Source organism: Bombina bombina, chromosome 3 (genome assembly GCF_027579735.1).
Source record: "Bombina bombina isolate aBomBom1 chromosome 3, aBomBom1.pri, whole genome shotgun sequence".
NCBI classification, from domain to species: Eukaryota; Metazoa; Chordata; class Amphibia; order Anura; family Bombinatoridae; genus Bombina; species Bombina bombina.
In genome coordinates this window covers 39,912,670-39,926,987 of record NC_069501.1, presented here as the reverse complement: position 1 = coordinate 39,926,987, position 14,318 = coordinate 39,912,670, and the positions used below count along the sequence as shown (strand labels likewise).

The following is a 14,318-nucleotide window of genomic DNA, read 5'->3' as shown; positions in this document are numbered from 1 at the left end:
TGTATCTTTGTGTGTGTATCTGTGTATGTATATCTGTGTATGTATGTGTGTATGTGTGTGTATCTGTGTGTGTCTATCTCTGTGTGTGTGTGTGTGTGTATCTCTTTGTATGTGTGTGTGTGTGTATCTGGGTGTGTGTATCTCTGTGTATGTATGTATGTGTGTATCTCTGTGTGTGTGTATCTCTGTGTATGGATGTGTGTGTCTGTGTAGGATATGTGTGTATTTCTGTGTATGTGTGTGTGTATCTCTGTGTATTTATGTGTGTGTGAGGTAGGTAGGTGGAGCAAAGAGGAGGTGGGGGGCCCTGCCACACTTTTGCCCGGGGGCCCTGGTTGCTCTCAGTCCGCCCCTGTGTATCGCTCCCTCTGCCACCCACTTACAATGTAACGCTCCCTCTGCCACTCACTTAAAATGTATCGCTCCCTCTGCCGCCCACTTACAATGTATCGATCCCTCTGCCACCCACTTAAAATGTATCGCTCCCTCTGCCACCCACTTACAATGTAACGCTCCCTCTGCCATTCACTTACAATGTATCGCTCCCTCTGCCACTCACTTACAATGTATCGCTCCCTCTGCCGCCCACTTACAATGTATCGCTCCCTCTGCCGCCCACTTACAATGTATCGATCCCTCTGCCACCCACTTACAATGTAACGCTCCCTCTGCCATTCACTTACAATGTATCGCTCCCTCTGCCACCCACTTACAATGTATCGCTCCCTCTGCCACCTACTTACAATGTATCGCTCCCTCTGCCATTCACTTACAATGTATCGATCCCTCTGCCACCCACTTACAATGTAACGCTCCCTCTGCCATTCACTTACAATGTATCGCTCCCTCTGCCACCCACTTACAATGTATCGATCCCTCTGCCACCCACTTACAATGTAACGCTCCCTCTGCCATTCACTTACAATGTATCGCTCCCTCTGCCACCTACTTACAATGTATCGCTCCCTCTGCCATTCACTTACAATGTATCGATCCCTCTGCCACTCACTTACAATGTAACGCTCCCTCTGCCATTCACTTACAATGTATCGCTCCCTCTGCCACTCACTTACAATGTAGCGCTCCCACTGCCACTCACTTACAATGTATCGCTCCCTCTGCCACTCACTTACAATGTAGCGCTCCCTCTGCCACCTACTTACAATGTATCGCTCCCTCTGCCACCTACTTACAATGTATCGCTCCCTCTGCCGCCCACTTACAATGTATCGCTCCCTCTGCCACCTACTTACAATGTATCGCTCCCTCTGCCACCCACTTACAATGTATCGCTCCCTCTGCCGCCCACTTACAATGTATCGCTCCCTCTGCCACCCACTTACAATGTATCGCTCCCTCTGCCATTCACTTACAATGTATCGCTCCCTCTGCCACCCACTTACAATGTATCGCTCCCTCTGCCATTCACTTACAATGTATCGCTCCCTCTGCCACTCACTTACAATGTATCGCTCCCTCTGCCACCTACTTACAATGTATCGCTCCCTCTGCCACTCACTTACAATGTATCGCTCCCTCTGCCACTCACTTACAATGTATCGCTCCCTCTGCCACTCACTTACAATATAGCGCTCCCTCTGCCACCCACTTACAATGTAGCGCTCCCTCTGCAACCCACTTACAATGTATCGCTCCCTCTGCAACCCACTTACAATGTATCGCTCCCTCTGCCGCCCACTTACAATGTAGCGCTCCCTCTGCCACTCACTTACAATGTATCACTCCCTCTGCCGCCCACTTACAATGTATCGCTCCCTCTGCCACTCACTTACAATGTATCGCTCCCTCTGCCACTCACTTACAATGTAGCGCTCCCTCTGCCGCCCACTTACAATGTATCGCTCCCTCTGCCACCTACTTACAATGTATCGCTCCCTCTGCCACCTACTTACAATGTATCGCTCCCTCTGCCACTCACTTACAATGTATCGCTCCCTCTGCCACCTACTTACAATGTATCGCTCCCTCTGCCACTCACTTACAATGTATCGCTCCCTCTGCCACTCACTTACAATGTATCGCTCCCTCTGCCACCTACTTACAATGTATCGCTCCCTCTGCCACTCACTTACAATGTATCGCTCCCTCTGCCACCTACTTACAATGTATCGCTCCCTCTGCCACCTACTTACAATGTATCGCTCCCTCTGCCACCTACTTACAATGTATCGCTCCCTCTGCCACTCACTTACAATGTATCGCTCCCTCTGCCACTCACTTACAATGTATCGCTCCCTCTGCCACTCACTTACAATGTATCGCTCCCTCTGCCACTCACTTACAATGTATCGCTCCCTCTGCCACCTACTTACAATGTATCGCTCCCTCTGCCACTCACTTACAATGTATCGCTCCCTCTGCCACCTACTTACAATGTATCGCTCCCTCTGCCACCTACTTACAATGTATCGCTCCCTCTGCCACCTACTTACAATGTATCGCTCCCTCTGCCACCCACTTACAATATAGCGCTCCCTCTGCCACTCACTTACAATGTATCGCTCCCTCTGCCACTCACTTACAATGTATCGCTCCCTCTGCCACCTACTTACAATGTATCGCTCCCTCTGCCACTCACTTACAATGTATCGCTCCCTCTGCCACCTACTTACAATGTATCGCTCCCTCTGCCACCTACTTACAATGTATCGCTCCCTCTGCCACCCACTCACAATGTATCGCTCCCTCTGCCACTCACAATGTATCGCTCCCTCTGCCACTCACTTACAATATAGCGCTCCCTCTGCCACCTACTTACAATGTATCGCTCCCTCTGCCACCCACTTACAATGTATCGCTCCCTCTGCCACCCACTCACAATGTATCGCTCCCTCTGCCACTCACTTACAATGTATCGCTCCCTCTGCCACTCACTTACAATGTAGCGCTCCCTCTGCCACCTACTTACAATGTATCGCTCCCTCTGCCACTCACTTACAATGCATCGCTCCCTCTGCCACCTACCTACAATGTATCGCTCCCTCTGCCACTCACTTACAATGTATCGCTCCCTCTGCCACTCACTTACAATGCATCGCTCCCTCTGCCACCTACTTACAATGTATCGCTCCCTCTGCCACTCACTTACAATGTATCGCTCCCTCTGCCACTCACTTACAATGCATCGCTCCCTCTGCCACCTACCTACAATGTATCGCTCCCTCTGCCACCTACTTACAATGTATCGCTCCCTCTGCCACTCACTTACAATGTATCGCTTCCTCTGCCACCTACTTACAATGTATCGCTCCCTCTGCCACTCACTTACAATGCATCGCTCCCTCTGCCACCTACTTACAATGTATCGCTCCCTCTGCCACTCACTTACAATGTATCGCTCCCTCTGCCACCTACTTACAATGTATTGCTCCCTCTGCCACTCACTTACAATGTATCGCTCCCTCTGCCACCTACTTACAATGTATCGCTCCCTCTGCCACCTACTTACAATGTATCGCTCCCTCTGCCACTCACTTACAATGTATCGCTCCCTCTGCCACTCACTTACAATGTATCGCTCCCTCTGCCACTCACTTACAATGTATCGCTCCCTCTGCCACTCACTTACAATGTAGCGCTCCCTCTGCCACCTACTTACAATGTATCGCTCCCTCTGCCACCCACTCACAATGTATCGCTCCCTCTGCCACTCACTTACAATGTATCGCTCCCTCTGCCACTCACTTACAATGTATCGCTCCCTCTGCCACTCACTTACAATGTATCGCTCCCTCTGCCACTCACTTACAATGTATCGCTCCCTCTGCCACCTACTTACAATGTATCGCTCCCTCTGCCACCCACTTACAATGTATCGCTCCCTCTGCCACTCACAATGCATCGCTCCCTCTGCCACCTACTTACAATGTATCGCTCCCTCTGCCACCTACTTACAATGTATCGCTCCCTCTGCCACCTACTTACAATGTATCGCTCCCTCTGCCACTCACTTACAATGTAGCGCTCCCTCTGCCACTCACTTACAATGTAGCGCTCCCTCTGCCACTCACTTACAATGTAGCGCTCCCTCTGCCACCCACTTACAATGCATCGCTCCCTCTGCCACTCACTTACAATGCAACGCTCCCTCTGCCACTCACTTACAATGTATCGCTCCCTCTGCCACTCACTTACAATGTATCGCTCCCTCTGCCACTCACTTACAATATAGCGCTCCCTCTGCCACTCACTTACAATGTATCGCTCCCTCTGCCACCCACTTACAATGTATCTCTCCCTCTGCCACTCACAATGTATCGCTCCCTCTGCCACTCACTTACAATGTATCGCTCCCTCTGCCGCCCACTTACAATGTATCGCTCCCTCTGCCACTCACTTACAATATAGCGCTCCCTCTGCCACTCACTTACAATGTATCGCTCCCTCTGCCACTCACTTACAATGTATCGCTCCCTCTGCCACCTACTTACAATGTATCGCTCCCTCTGCCACTCACTTACAATGTATCGCTCCCTCTGCCACTCACTTACAATGTATCGCTCCCTCTGCCACTCACTTACAATGTATCGCTCCCTCTGCCATTCACTTACAATGTATCGCTCCCTCTGCCATTCACTTACAATGTATCGCTCCCTCTGCCACTCACTTACAATGTATCGCTCCCTCTGCCATTCACTTACAATGTATCGCTCCCTCTGCCACCCACTTACAATGTATCGCTCCCTCTGCCACCCACTTACAATGTATCGCTCCCTCTGCCACCCACTTACAATGTATCGCTCCCTCTGCCACCCACTTACAATGTATCGCTCCCTCTGCCACCCACTTACAATGTATCACTTCATCTGCCACTCACTTACAATGTATCGCTCCCTCTGCCACTCACTTACAATGTATCGCTCCCTCTGCCACCCACTTACAATGTTTCACTTCCTCTGTCACTCACTTACAATGTATCGCTCCCTCTGCCACCCACTTACAATGTATCGCTCCCTCTGCCACCCACTTACAATGTTTCACTTCCTCTGTCACTCACTTACAATGTATCACTTCCTCTGTCACCCACCTAACTGTATGTATCAGTCTAAAACAGGGAGTCTCTCTCTGTACACGTCAGGAAAGGGGTGGCGCATGCGCTTTTAGGAAGAAATTAATGAGACTGTGGCTTGACTATAACTAAGGTCTTCCAGTGTCTACAGAAAATTTTATGTGGGAAGAAATAAGCCATATCTGAGTCAGTGTTTTAAAAATGAAATGCTTACAAAACAAAACGGATTAAAAATATTAATCCACGCTATCATACTAAAAACGTTATGCTCTTTCATTTAAAAATGTTTCATTTGTTGGGTAAACTGTCCCTTTAAATTAGGTTGTACATCTGGGGCATTTGTGTACTAAATGACAAATTCCACCTTGCTTTACACAGCCAAAATTATGCTTATAAAGAAGACAGCAACTTTAATATTTGTAATGGCCTCAGTTACATTGGTCAACTCTAGTGTAGGTGACAATCCTGCACTGAATAACTCAGGAAACCTAAAAACCTAGTCCTGCACAGAATGAATATGACAACACTGATGCAGCCACGTGACCCTGCTTACAGTCTAAAACTTCAGCAGACAGTTTGAGCTTGTGCACTAATAATCTGATTTATCACATTGAACCTTCAGAGACTATGACCGAGAACAGTTTGCAGACAGCCAGATACCACTGCTGGTCATTGGGACCAAACTGGACCAAATCCCAGAAGCGAAACGCAATGAGGTTCTGACGCGCACCGCGTTTCTGGCAGAGGATTTCAACGCTGAGGAGATAAATCTGGTCAGTGTTTATTTGATTGCTCCTGTTTTTCTCACTAAGGTCTGTATCTCTCTCCGCTGTTTGACAATAGCTGGCACAGAAAGTGATGTCACATTACATATGTAACCTGTCTGATCCTGTATATAAGTATTAGTAACAAATAAAGGGTTTGCTGCTATCCTTTATTATTCTAATTACACTGTCACAGGCACAAACTACATCATTTGTGTAAACATTGAATATTCTCTCCTTTTTACAAAATACATTACACATTCAAGTTTGTATTTGATACAAAGAGAACAGATAAGGTGATTTATTACCCAATACCTTATATACGTCTTCAACAGGAAAGCCATCATGCTCGGTATGAGGAACAGGAGAGCTTGATATGAAACCATGGCTGTCTCCCCTTACACATGCATGCATACACAGATATGCACATGCACTTACACATGCATACACAGATATGCGCGTGCACTTACACATGCATGCTTACACAGGAAAAGCCCTGACCTTTTAGCGCCTGCCAAAAGAGAAAGACCTGGTCTGTTAGCGCCTGCCAGAAGGGAAAGACCTGGCCTGTTAGCGCCTGCCAGAAGGGAAAGACCTGGCCTGTTAGCACCTGGCAGAAGGAAAAGGCCTGGCCTGTTAGCACCTGCCAGAAGGAAAAGAACTGGCCTGTTAGCACCTACCAGAAGGGAAAGACCTGGCCTGTTAGCGCCTGGCAGAAGGTAAAGACCTGGCCTGTTAGCGCCTGGCAGAAGGAAAAGAACTGACCTGTTAGCGCCTGCCAGAAGGGAAAGACCTGGCCTGTTAACACATTCCATCAGGGAAAGACCTTGCCTGATAGCGCCTGCCAGAAGGGAAAGACCTGGCCTGTTAGCGCCTGCCAGAAGGCAAAGACCTGGCCTGTTAGCGCCTGCCAGAAGGCAAAGACCTGGCCTGTTAACACATTCCATTAGGGAAAGACCTTGCCTGATAGCGCCTGCCAGAAGGCAAAGACCTGGCCTGATAGCGCTTGCCAGAAGGGAAAGACCTGGCCTGATAGCGCTTGCCAGAAGGGAAAGACCTGGCCTGATAGCGCTTGCCAGAAGGGAAAGACCTGGCCTGTTAGCGCCTGCCAGAAGGCAAAGACCTGGCCTGTTAACACATTCCATTAGGGAAAGACCTTGCCTGATAGCGCCTGCCAGAAGGCAAAGACCTGGCCTGATAGCGCTTGCCAGAAGGGAAAGACCTGGCCTGATAGCGCTTGCCAGAAGGGAAAGACCTGGCCTGATAGCGCTTGCCAGAAGGGAAAGACCTTGCCTGATAGCGCCTGCCAGAAGGGAAAGACCTGGCCTGTTAGCACCTGCCAGAAGGCAAAGACCTGGCCTGATAGCACCTGCCAGAAGGGAAAGACCTGGCCTGTTAGCGTTTGCCTCCTCCAGTAAAAACTCACAGCTGAGACTTGTGATGGATGTGACAAGCGGCAGCTCTATGTGTTTTACAATAATAGACTCACACAGTATACTATGCTTTGTATAACACCGACACCAATCTCTCTACACAGGACTGTACCAGCACCAAGTACCTGGCTGCAGGATCATCCAACGCTGTCAAACTGAGCAGGTTTTTTGACAAGGTGAGGTTTTCTCTGTGTAACAGTTTGTTTGCTGCTTCAGCACTGATTTAGTTTTCCAGTTCAGCACAGTATTGTCACTTTCTTATTCCCATATATTCTAAGTTCCCCATATATTCCCCATATATTTGAAGAAGTCAAAGCTATATAACTTAAAGGGACAGTCTAGTCAAAATTAAACTTTCATTATTCAGATAGGGCATGCAATTTTAAATAACTTTCCAATTTTCTTTTATCATCAAATTTGCTTTGTTTTCTTGGTATTCTTTGTTGAAAGCTATACCTATGTAGGCTCATATGCTAATTTCGAAGCCCTTGAAAGCCGCCTCTTATCTCAGGACATTTTGTCAGTTTTTCCACTGCTAGACAGCGCTAGTTATCTATGTGTGTCATATTAGATAATATTGTGCTCACTCCTGTGGAGTTATTTATGAGTCAGCACTGATTGGCTAAAATACAAGTCTGTCAAAAGCACTGAGATAAGGGGGCAGTCTGCAGAGGTTTAAATACAAGGTAATTACAGAAGTAAAAAGTGTATTAATATAACAGTGTTGGTTATGTAAAACTGGGGAAAGGGCAATAAAGGGATTATCTATCTTTATAAACTATAATAGGCAGCAAAGAAAAACCTGAACCCACAACCGAAGGATCAATTAAGACTTGAAACCAAGGCATCAAACTGCTGGAGGAAATAAGGATAACACATAACTTTTAATTCACATAAAGTAAAACAGATCACTCTCAATAAACAGACAGTATTTTATAAACTATAATAATTCTGGAGTAGTTTGTCCCTTTTAAGCTTTTAAGGAAAGTTAAAAACAGAGGACGAATAAAAATAATGGTGAGAAATTTACAGATACAGATAGTTGGGTATTTGTAACTAGATAGGGGGAAAATGTGTTTGAGGTTTATATTTGATCACTCTCAATATGAAAACAGAAAATGAACACTATGTAAAAAAAAAACAAAAAAAACTTTTCTATGACATTATATTGTGATACCTGTAATTAAATGGAATGACCATTTGAAAAAAACTGGTTGAATGCTGAAGTATGTAAACACAACCATGCAGCTGCTTTACAAATGGATTCTACAGTAGGCTCTTACTGACCCAGCAGACGAGCACCCATATAAAAGAGTGAGTTGTAACTCTTAGTGACAAAAACATATCTTGTTCATAAGCCAACGTGTACTGGCACAAATGTGACATATTAGGCTTTAGCAGCCGAAAGGTGGCTCACAGTGAAGGCTGAAAATAATCTTTTAGGATATCTTGTGACATTTCCATAGTTTTTAAGATTGTATCATTTCTGATCAGTAATAGAGGTGTTCTCTATTGTTCTAAGGATTTGGATGATAAAAAAAATCATATTCTGATTGTTCCATAAGAAGACTTTATAATTAGACTTCCTGCTAGTTATCACTTTCTCAGAGAGCTCAAAATGTGTTAGAACATAGCAACCAATTCATAAGAACCAGAAACCCTGTCCAAGAAGAGAAAATGATGTATCCCAGTGAGGCAGGAGCCATAGTGAGCGAGTTAACTCAGTGTTAAAGGATTACTTTTTGTTATAATTTTTAAGCTAAACAACTAACATATTAAAGTTAATAAACATTAATTAAAACCTACTGACCTATATTTTCTCCAAAACGAAGTTTCATAACGTTCTAAAAGTTATATATTTTATTCGCTGATGATGTCACGTTATCCTGCCCACTATTTTCAGCACTGCATGTTCAAAATACTTAAACCAATAACTTTGTGTTTAAAGCGCCATTTTGAAACCTAGGTATTGTAAAGGGATTGGTACAGAGCAAAGGGTACCCACGGAGTGGGTTTGGAAAACAATTAAATTTGCAGACAAGATTTCTGATATACGGTAGAGATATGTTAATGAAATGCTATTGGTAAAAAGCGTATTTGGTAGTTAGTTAGTAACAGGCATAGAAAATATTTACTTACAGTGGCCCTTTAACAAAATATTCCAGACTTGTTTGTGACCATAAATTGGGGGCTGATGTCTGGGCCTACTCTTATTGACTCTGTCTTCCTCTACAGGTGATTGAGAAAAGATACTTCTCACGTGAGGGGAATACGGTAAGGATTTCTTTATTCTGTAACTTCTGCAGAATCATTTCTTTAGATGGGCACCATGTCAGGAAAATATCTATATCTGATTGGTTCTAGTTTTATTTTATCTAGTTGTACAGAATTATTGTTCACTTGATCAGGTAAAGAAAAACATGCCGTTTTTGTAGAAGCAGGAAGTATTCTGTGCACTCTGTGAGCAGGGTTGGCTCCGGGGTGGAGCAGATAAATTGTGGTTTGTTACTTCAGAGCATCTAAGCTTTACTTTATAGTTCCCATCAGAAAGGATCCAAGTCCTCTAGAATATAATATAAGGATCATTATATTCCCTGCAGCTCCCCAGGTCTCAGATTATATACAAATGTGTTTTCAACTCAAGACCAGATGGGATTTGCAGTGTAGGAATATTAGGTAGGAGATAAATGGCTGTGAGATACCAGCTGGCCTGTAGCAGGTAACACAGCGTATATTAAATGTATATTAGCTCTGCGACTTTACCTGAAAGCAAAAAGAATCCCGTAAGATAAAACAAAGGGCCATGCTTATTGCTTGCTGTAGTATGATATCTGTGTCTGGAAGAGGCTCAGCCATTTAGACACTGGGCAGGACATAATATTGTATTAAATACAACATAAAACAATATCACTGTCGTCAGCTGTTGCAGTAAAATACCTCTAAAAATATGTTTGTTTTGCTATCAGCCATTTACTGCTGTTTGTTGTGTTTTTATTCATTGGCTCCTGTGTCGCGCAGCATTCCTGTGCACAAAGAGCTTCTCAGATAGTTGAGCCATGGTGAATAAATAACACAAAATTAAATTGTCTGTTACACTTTTTTTCTACTCCTCGTTACTTCTTAACCATAAACCATTACCAGTCATTAGCTTGAGTAGCCTGGCTAACCTGCTGCTTCTTTTATTTAGTGATTATTATTCTCCTTGATCTCCTCTGCTCAGTGTCTGCTTCATACAACAGACCCACCAGGCAGCTATGGGTTAATGTAGAAATGATGTTATCAACATCTGTGCTAAAGCTTTTCCTCCTTCCTACAGATTACTGGATTCACAGACCGCAAGCGCTTCGGAGGAGGGTCCTTTAAGAGTCTTCACTATGACTAAGCAATGGCTCAGGATACTGAGAAGGGGGTGTCTCATTAGACAGAGGCAGCAATAATAAAGGACATATGGGGATCATTGGTGCTGACCCAAGACAAGATCCCTCTGCTACTCCCCATGGGAGAAAGACTGCCAGGACTGGCTGAAGACATTGCCCAGACTGGAAGAGCACTCGGTGCCCAGCAATATTACACAATGGGACATCACAAACTGAAATGATTTGTTTAATGTAGCAGAAATAAACTGTGTTGTCTTTTTATGATTCAGTGCACACCTGATCTTTGTTCTTATAGATATTGATGCATATTCACCCCAGGAAATGATATTTTTACTTTAATTTCTCAGAAGATATGTCTGATGTTATAGACAGGACATTAAAGGTACATACAACCTTTCATGATTCAGATAGAGAATACAATTTTAAACAACATTCTAACTTACTTCTATTATCTTATTAGCATCATTCTTTATGTATCCTTTATTGAAGAAAAAACAATGCACATGGGTGAGCCAATCACACAAGGAATCTATGTGCAGAAGACAATCGGTAACTACTTAGTCTATTTATATATGCCTTTCAACAAAGGATATCAAGATAATAAAGCAAATTAGAAAGTTGTTTTCAATAGCATGCTCTTTCTAAATCGTGAAAGAAAAAAATTGGGTTTCACGTCCCTTTAAAATTGAACCCTACTATATTTTATAGGATCTCAAGTGCAGTGTGCAATATAATGGGACTTATTATTAACACCCCTGTAAGTAACAAGGTGGTGAGAGGAGGTGATGATATATCCCAATGTTTTTACTGACATCTAACACTACTGCAATCTACATATTATACTGCTTTTATAATTATCTAATTAAACCATCTCAGTTTAATATGTATTTAAAAAATCCCCTAATCTGGTTCCTGTACTATTCCATTTAAATACCCCAATCTGGTTTCCAATACATATTCCATTTAAATACCAATCTGGTTCCAATACTGTTCCATTTAAATACCCCAATCTGGTTCCAATACTGTTCCATTTAAAGGGATATTCCAGCCAAAATTGAAAACCACATGGGTGCATTTTGGTATTGAACAGAAGCAATTTTGTAATATACATGCATTAGCAAAAATGCTTCTAATAAATGCTCTAGGATCCTCTGGAGCGGGCCCAAGGGATGACTCGCCACGTAAAAGAAAGTGATGGACGTGGTAGATTGTCCTAGAAAATCCAAGCATCTTCGAAGCAGAAAGTAATTCTAAAATAGAAACTGCTTAGCAATTGTCATGGTTTTTGGATGGAGTATAAGTTGCAGCCACACAGGCTCTGGATAGTGACTTTCTCCAATGTCACAACACCACATCAAAAAAGTTGAGCTCCATTACAGAATCCTGTATAATCCGTTGAGGATAATGGGAAGTATGTTTTTGGTTCTTTTTTTTCCCTTTCCCCTTCACCAGAACACGATGCGTTTATGGAACAGAGAAGAAGATGCACTCCAACTATAATCTTAAGCAATCAACAAAGCAGTCGTGCTGTTATAGTGTGTTGTCATACACATTGAAAAACTCAGATTCATGTAAGCACATTCAATCTGATTTTATTTATTTAAAAAAAAAAAAAAAAAGACAAATATCCTGATTCTTAATAGTTCCCAACGAGGTGGTTAATGGGTTTTAAAGCTTCTCTTGGTCAAATGAAGATCTGAAGGAAAAAAAACTTTTTTTCTTTCAGGTAATTGGCAAGAGTCCATGAGCTAGTGACGTATGGGATATACAATCCTACCAGGAGGGGCAAAGTTTCCCAAACCTCAAAATGCCTATAAATACACCCCTCACCACACCCACAATTCAGTTTTCCAAACTTTGCCTCCTATAGAGGTGGTGAAGTAAGTTTGTGCTAAGATTTCTACGTTGATATGCGCTTCTCAGCATTGTTGAAGCCCGATTCCTCTCAGAGTACAGTGAATGTCAGAGGGACGTGAAGAGAATATTATCTATTGAATGCAATAATTTTCCTAACGGGGATCTATTTCATAGGTTCTCTGTTATCGGTCGTAGAGATTCATCTCCTACCTCCTTTTTCAGATCGACGATATACTCTCAATTTACCATTACCTCTACTAATAACTTTTTTAGTACTGGTTTGGCTATCTGCTATATGTGGATGGGTGTCTCTTGGTAAGTATGTTTTTTATTACTTAAGACACTTCAGCTATGGTTTGGCACTTTATGCATTTATATAAAGTTCTAAATATATGTATTGTACTTATATTTGCCATGAGTCAGGTTCATGTATTTCCTTGTGCAGACTTCATATATTTCAGTTTCATATTTGGGGAAAGTAAACATGTTAAGAAATATTTTTTCTTACCTGGGGTTTAGTCTTTTGCAATTTAACTACTTTTTCTTGAAAATTGCGGGCAGTACTTGGCCCGCGGGTGCGCCAAATGCTAGACTTTATTGCGTCATTTTTGGCGTGAGAATTTTTTTTGCCGCAAAAGTACGTCCGTTGACGCAAGTACGTCATTTCCGGCTTCGTAATTGACACATAGTATTACACATGGCTGCGTCGTTAGTGACGCAAGTATGTCATTTCCGGATGTTGTTGGCGCCAAAAAAAATTCTGTTACGTTGTGCATCATACTTGGCACCAAACTTTTCATTAATACCATATTGCTGTTTGCCTCTTGCCTTTTTTCTATGTCAGAGGGCTATGCTATTTGCATTTTTTCCCATTCCTGAAACTGTCATATAAGGAAATTGATCATTTTGCTTTATATGTTGTTTTTTCTTTTACATTTTGCAAGATGTCTCAATCTGATCCTGCCTCAGAAGTATCTGTTGGAAATTTGCTGCCTGACGTCGGTTCTACCAAAGCTAAGTGCATTTGTTGTAAGATTGTGAATATTTTATCTCCAAATGTCATTTGTAATAGTTGCCATGATAAACTTTTACATGCAGAAAATGTTTCCATCAGTAATAGTACATTGCCAGTTGCAGTTCCTTCAACTTCTAATGTGCATGATATACCTATGAATTTTAAAGAATTTGTTACTGATTCTATTCAGAAGGCTTTGTCTGCATTTCCGCCTTCTAGTAAACGTAAAAGGTCTTTTAAAACTTCTCCTAAAGTCGATGAAATTTCAAATGACCGACAACTTTATGATTTATCCTCCTCTGATGAGGATCTATCTGATTCAGAAGATCCTTCCTCAGATATTGACACTGACAAATCTACTTATTTATTTAAAATAGAGTATATTCGTTCTTTGTTAAAAGAAGTGTTAATTACTTTGGATGTTGAGGAAGCCAGTCCTCTTGACATTAAAACTAGTAAACGTTTATTTGCTGTTTTTAAACCTCCTGTGGTTACTCCAGAGGTTTTTCCTGTTCCTGATGCTATTTCTGATATGATTTCTAAGGAATGGAATAAGCCAGGTACTTATTTTATTCCTTCTTCAAGGTTTAAAAAATGGTATCCTTTACCAGCAATTTCTATCGTGTTCTGGGAAAAGGTCCCCAAGGTTGTTGGAGCTATTTCCACCCTTGCTAAACGTACCACTATTCCTATGGAAGATAGTACTTCTTTTAAGGATCCTTTAGATAGGAAGTTTGAATCTTATCTAAGGAAAGCCTATTTATATTCAGGTCATCTTCTCAGGCCTGCAATTTCATTGGCTGATGTTGCAGCTGCATCAACTTTTTGGTTGGAAAATTTAGC

At 42.8% G+C, this 14,318-nt stretch overlaps 1 protein-coding gene across 1 annotated transcript in view; it reads left to right on the top strand.

Annotated features, from left to right (window-relative positions):
• RABL3 (RAB, member of RAS oncogene family like 3) overlaps window positions 1-10,867 on the top strand; it is a 52,135-nt gene extending 41,268 nt beyond the window's left edge. The window contains exons 5-8 of the mRNA XM_053704519.1: window positions 5,652-5,802; window positions 7,331-7,402; window positions 9,462-9,500; window positions 10,543-10,867. Coding sequence (XP_053560494.1) covers window positions 5,652-5,802; window positions 7,331-7,402; window positions 9,462-9,500; window positions 10,543-10,608 — 328 coding nt within the window. The 3' untranslated portion in view covers window positions 10,609-10,867. The remainder of the gene's footprint in view (window positions 1-5,651; window positions 5,803-7,330; window positions 7,403-9,461; window positions 9,501-10,542) is intronic.
• Window positions 10,868-14,318: the final 3,451 nt, after the last annotated feature.